Source organism: Lipotes vexillifer, unplaced genomic scaffold (assembly GCF_000442215.2).
Source record: "Lipotes vexillifer unplaced genomic scaffold, Lipotes_vexillifer_v1.1 scaffold916, whole genome shotgun sequence".
Lineage (NCBI taxonomy): Eukaryota > Metazoa > Chordata > Mammalia > Artiodactyla > Lipotidae > Lipotes > Lipotes vexillifer.
Window position 1 is genome coordinate 939047 of NW_006798383.1, and position 6160 is coordinate 945206.

The window sequence follows — 6160 nt, forward strand, 5'->3', positions numbered from 1 at the left end:
CGTCCCCTGCTGGGCGTGCCCAGTGGCTGAACATCGTGCGCACGTGCAGGTTTACACATCAGTGCATCTATGAGTGCGCGAGGCTGGAGACCCGCGAGTTCAGCAGTCCGGGGTTAGCGCCGCGCCGCTGGTAGGCGGGGCAGAACCATTGTTCCGCCGTGGACCGACCCCCACCCCACCCCACCCCCTGCGCTCTCGCCACGGAGAGAGGCGGGGCTTCGCTGGGCCCGCGGCCCGCGACCCCGGGCTTGAAAGCAAGTCTCCGCTCCTACGCGTCTCGGCGAGCGGGAAGGCGGGGGGTGCAGTTGTGGGTAGTGGTCGCCCGTGTGGCTTCCCCACTCCTCCCCGGGAAACTTCCCCAGTGCCCATCCATTCGCGAAGTGCCCGGGGCCAGTCCTGGGCTGGCACCCACCCCCCGTTCCCCAGTTCCCCGATCGGGTCCTCTCCCTCTTCCAGACAGGACCCTTCCGAGCGCCTCCTAGGCGGCGGGGTGCCGGGCAGAGGCCCAGCGGCCGGTGGAAGAGAAGCCTAGAAGGAGAAAGGGAGGGGAGGGGGAGTGAGGAGCTCGCGGCAGAGGAAACAGCAGATTGCGCCGAGCCAATGGCAACGGCAGGACGAGGTGGCACCAAATTCCCTTCGGCCAATGACGCGCCAGAGTCTACAGAAGCCCATTAGAATTTCCCCAGGGGCAGGGCCAGAGGCAGGAGCTGCGGCGGCCAAGCCGCGGTGTGTCTGCAGCGTCCAATTTTTGCGTCTCCTCCCCTCTCCCGCCCATGCGGATCTCCCACGGTGAGACAACTCTGCTTACTTTGCCCCTTGTTGGCAACGAATAAAAGGGTCTGAGGAAATACGGGACCCGGTCACCCACTGCCAGCTTTAGCCTTTAAATCACCAGCCTGGGGAGATCCACGCACAGCAGGTCGGGTCCGCACACCGATCCAGCGCGCACCGTGCAGCAAAGGGTTCCGAGCGCAGCGCCGCGGATCGCCGCGCAAAAGCGGCCTCGGGAACTAATCTACCCTCAGTTCGGGCTGCCCCGAACTCCGCTCCGCAGTCTCAGCCCTGGGAAGGTGATCCCAGCGTCCGAGAGCCCAGATGCCGGCCCACTTGCTGCAGGAGGAGGTGAGCTTCCAAGTAATGGCCCCCAGACCGCGGGTTCACCGGCGCTGGTCGGGCTTCTAAGTGACTCGGCGGGGGAAGAGAGTTGAGATCTCTGCAAACAGCCATCTTTTGCGAGTTGTACTGCCTTCAGTTTGTTGGGAATGGGGATTGTAATTTGGGAACTTAGGTCCCCAACTTTTGTTTTTTAAGCTTAAAGAAAAATCTGGTTGTGCCGGTACTCTCACGTATGTAGGCGTGCGGGTTTGCCTTTGTGTGTTCGTTGGGGTGCGAGTGTTTTACTCCTCTTTCCTATTTCCCTTTCACCTTGAGGTTTCACCCCCCCCTCCCCAATCTCTCTGCACCGTTCCCAGAGACTTCCCTCTCTTCCATCTGGGATAGGCCTTGCCCTCAGGTAACGTGGGTGTCGGGGCCAGGTCTGTGCCTATACCCCGCCCTTCTCCCAGCTTGATTAGCAAGTGGCCCCTACTACGTCCACGTGTCCTCTCCTCTCTCCTGACCCTCCACTTCCTCTCCCTTCCAGATCTCTAGCTCCTACACAACCACCACCACCATCACAGCGCCTCCCTCCAGGCTCCTGCAGAATGGAGGGGGCAAGCTGGAGAAGACTCCCTTATACTTGGAAGAAGACATCCGCCCTGAAATAAGAGATGACATCTATGACCCAAGCTACCAGGATAAGGAGGGCCCAAATCCCAAGCTTGAGTATGTTTGGAGAAACATCATCCTCATGTCTCTGCTACACTTGGGAGCCCTGTATGGGATCACATGGATCCCCACCTGCAAAATGTACACCTTGCTCTGGGGTAAGAGTTCCCCCTGTCCTCCTGACCCAGTACCCCAGGTTCTCTCCCCTCTTAAGAAAGTAGGGTCTTACATAGAGCAGAAACACCAGCCCTTCCAGGCCGAGGTTTTCCCAGCCATTTCTCTTTGGTGTCCTGAGAGGCTGGGTGGGCTGGGAACAGAGCCTAGGGGGTTTGGGATGCAGGAGTGTCAGTTCTGGGGGTCCTTTAATTTGGGTGTTGGGGAGGGACCTCTGAGACCATGGGCCGCAGGTTCTGAAGTAAGTAGAACTGTGCCAGAGAGTCAGCTTTCCCGGGAAGAGGTTTTCTGCTTCAAGTCTTTTGCTTGACTGCTTGTCCCAGCCCAGCCAGCCACGAAGGAATCAAGGTCCCTACCTGGGAGGCATGGGGACATGGGACTAGACTAGTGGCTTTAGAGGGTATATGCTGAGCACAGTCATGGGGTAGCGAGAGAAGCTACTCAGGAAGAGTTAGTAGAAGAGGGAGGAACAGAGCAGTGGGTCATCCACAAAGTTATTTTGCCCTGACCCTTGGCCCTGTCAGGTGCCTTACTCACATAGACAAGGGAGGAAGTCTCCTGCATAACCCAAGTTACACAGATTTGCTGCTCTGTGACTCCATGTAGGTCTCCAGGGGACTGCACGAGCCACTCAACAAAATGTTCTTAGAATGAGATAAGATTAAAGAAGTGTTTCATGTCCCATTCCCCACTCATCCTGCTCCAGCCCCCTGAGCCTGGGCAGCCCTGGCCTTCAGGCTGCTGCAGTGAGGGAGACAGTCCCCAGTGCATCCCTGCCCTGCCCTTAGCTCAGCTCTTTCAGGAATCCATGGGCTTGGGCGCACAGCAGGGCCCTGCCCCCTGCACACACACATGCGCTCTGAGGGCATTCCCACCTCTGCCACCGTTAAGTCTGACTTCGGAAGGGGAGAGCAGGGAAGCCTAAAGACCCAGGGGACCCACATCGCCACTCTCTGAGGGGAGTGGGCCAGAACTCCCTCTCCAGGAAGCAGCTGTAGGATTTCCAGAGCAGTCCCGGGGTGTGGGGCGCTTGCAGACAGCTGCACTCTTGGAGGGGAGTTATGTAGGGCCAGTGGGCAGGTCTCAGCCGAGTCCTCCAGGACCTCTTTAGTCTAAAGATGCTTTTAGACTAAAGAGGTCCGTGGAGCTTTGTCTTGGGGAATCCTCTTGGTGCCACAGACAGAGAAATGCAACTGGGTAGATCCCCTCTCTCAATTTTTCCAGATACACACTGGGGACAACAGTACTTTTTTTGAGATTAGAAAGGTAGTGCTCCTTAAGTTACACGTGTGTCATTGCTGGGGCCGACCACATGCAGATGAAATCTGCAGACCAGGAAGGGCTCTTGTATTTGTGAGGGGAGGGGGACGTCTGTTCTCTAGCCCTTCTGAGAACCCAGCAGAACTTTAGTACAGAGTGAGGAATCAAGAGCAGGGACAAGGATTCCCCAGGGAGACTGTGGACCCCTCTTTCTACCCCTTCTCCCCAACAGAGGAGTCTTCACCAGGTGTTTTAGTCACCTGCAAGCCCCTTCCAGCCTCAGGTCTCCCTGTAAGCCTCTCGTAAAGTCCAGAGTTTGGCCAGACCGCTGCTGCTCACTCCTCTTCCTTGGCTGCTAGTGCAGGGGGCAGAATGCTGTCCCCAAACCAGGGCCGTGCCCGTTACCTTTTTGGTGCCCTGCCCGTGGGTGTGTGCTGTGCCTTTGGACAGAGAAATGTGTCACACGAAGACTGGATAAGTTGTGATGTTTTTACTCCTGTCCCTGGGCCCTGTGGTGGATGGCTTAGCTGACAGAATGACCGATTTGGTAGGGGATATCAGAACTCTTAAGGAACAAAAGGGGGTTGGGGGGAGGGTCAGAGGGTCCTTCTGAGTTCAGGAGCTTGGCTTCACCTTTTCTTGTTTTATCCCTAAGGACAGTGTTAAATTAGCAGATGGTTGTGATTCCAGCATTTCTCATGACTGAGCAATTTTGAGCGTGTCTCAGAAGAGCCCTGAGGGAAGGGCTGAAGAGATATCTCTGGCTACACTGAGAGGCCATGGGGCAAAACTTCTCCAGTCTTTCTTAGGACTAGAGCTATGAGGTTTTGCTTAACCATCAATTTGGACTTTAATAGAGAATGAATTTCCAACTGACGCAAGGCCTTCTATTAGATAAGCCTTAGAGAAAAAGGCACCAGAGGGCTTGGGTGCTTTTCCCAATTCCTTTGTTAATGCAAGGATCTTATGTGCTTTCTGAGTCAACTTACCAGGGTCTTTGGTGGCATGAAACAACCCCAGTAACTTCCTTGCTTCTGAGCTGAGTGCTTCTTTTGTGCCCAAAGACATTTTTCTTCACCCTTAGTGACTGGCGGGCTGTGGCTCAACTGTCATTTATCCAGGTGCAGGTGCAGACAAGATACTGCATCTGGGAGGATATTACCACGTGGCCGGAGACCAGCAAATCATAGGGGGCCTTAATTCAGCCCAGAGGGACTGTGGGTAGAACGCTCACTGGGACAGACTCTAGCTCCATGGCTCTCCTCCCCTTCCTGTAGGAGGAACACGATAGGGTAGAGGAAGATGGGTGGGGTGGGAGGAGCTTGTTTAGGAAACTGGTATCTATGGCTGAAGAAGAACACAGGACGATCTGTTACAATGTGTGGTGTCTCCAACTGCAACTAAGTTCAGTGGCCACTGAGGATCCATTGTTTCTAGCTGCTTCCCTAGGAATGAAACATTGTCAACAGTCACTGCTCTACCAAGGCCTCAGCCCCTGCCTCCTAGAGTTACCGAACAGAGGAAGGTAGGTATGCCAAGAAACCCGCCTCCCAGTTAGAGACTCTGTCTGGCACCCCCGGAGCCTCCAGGCCTCCAGGAAGGTGAGGCAGGACAGCACTGGGGTGCTCCACCCACAGCTTTGAGTCCGTGCCGTTATTATCTAGAATTAGCCTTGCCAGAGGGAGTATGGGCTGGCGGAGGGACATGGCAAAGGCGAGACACAGGAACCTTGTGCCTATCTTGGGGAGGTGGATGGTGCACATCCTTGTGCCAGACTTCCGAACATGAACTGCTTATTGACAGAAAATCTAGTTTCAAATCTTGGCTCCATTTCTTACTTGCCATGTGACGATAGATAAACACTTAACTTCTCTGAGCTTCTATTTCTTCAACTGCAAAGTGAGGATATTAAACCCCATTCAGGGTATCCAGTGAATCGGAGAATATAAAATCCTTGGCGAAGCTTAAGATGCTGTGCAGCTATGACTTACATGCAGGGCGAATTTTCCCCTCCTATGGCCACACCACCTGCAAAAAGATTGAAATGCTTTTGTACCAGCTGGTAAATAGCCCTAGTTCTGAGCCCCCTTAATGTCCCCTAGAACCCAGGGACCCTTGAATTGGTCAGTGCCCAGACCATACTGTCTGTTAAATAATTTAATACTATCCTTGCTTATGTGTCTTAAGCGCTGCAGGAGTAGTCTGCGGTCCTTCAAACCTTGGAGAAGGTTAGCAGAAGGTCAGAGGAGATGCGATCTGGGAGAGTGTCCTTCACGAATGAGAATGCCAAGTGGCTGGGGGGTGAGAGCCCTCTTCTCTGTCCTGCCTTTCTGAAGTTCCTGGGACTCCTAAGCTTATTCCAGCTCCTAGGTTGAGAGGATGAGAGGTGATGGTATTTTTCAAGTGATAAAATCAAAGGAGCCTAAGAGATCAAGGTATCCCTGGAGTTCAGGAAAAAGCAGATCCTCACGGGGAGGCTAAAGAACACACAGACTCTGACCTGAGGAGAACATCACGTGAATGCTTTTCCAGATTAATGACTCCCTGCCCTGTCTTCTCCTGGCAGCGTTTTTCTACTATCTGATTAGTGCCCTGGGCGTCACAGCAGGAGCCCATCGCCTGTGGAGTCACCGAAGTTACAAAGCTCGGCTGCCCCTGCGCCTCTTCCTGATCATCGCCAACACGATGGCATTCCAGGTGAGAAGCCAACTGTGTTCAGCTCTTTTTTCCTCACTCTTTGTTGACAATCTGGGGGCAGAATGGAGGCGATCAGTGCCTGGAGAGGAGCAGCACCTGGACAGCCACTTCACTTTCTCCTTATAGTCAAGTTCAAGTTCAGTCCTGAAGTCCATAAAACATAAGTTTACTTCTGAGTGACTGGAAAAGGGAAGTAGGAGATAAAGAGGAAATACTCTCAGTGCATAGGGTCATTTTTTTTTTTTTTTTTTTTTTTTTTTTT

The 6160-nt window shown here is 53.9% G+C and overlaps 1 protein-coding gene across 1 annotated transcript in view; it reads left to right on the top strand.

Moving 5' to 3' along the window:
• Positions 1-910: 910 nt before the first annotated feature.
• The window catches only part of SCD (stearoyl-CoA desaturase), a 12056-nt gene continuing 6806 nt past the window's right edge, over positions 911-6160 (top strand). The window contains exons 1-3 of the mRNA XM_007470340.1: positions 911-1122; positions 1643-1925; positions 5768-5898. Coding sequence (XP_007470402.1) covers positions 1096-1122; positions 1643-1925; positions 5768-5898 — 441 coding nt within the window. The 5' untranslated portion in view covers positions 911-1095. The remainder of the gene's footprint in view (positions 1123-1642; positions 1926-5767; positions 5899-6160) is intronic.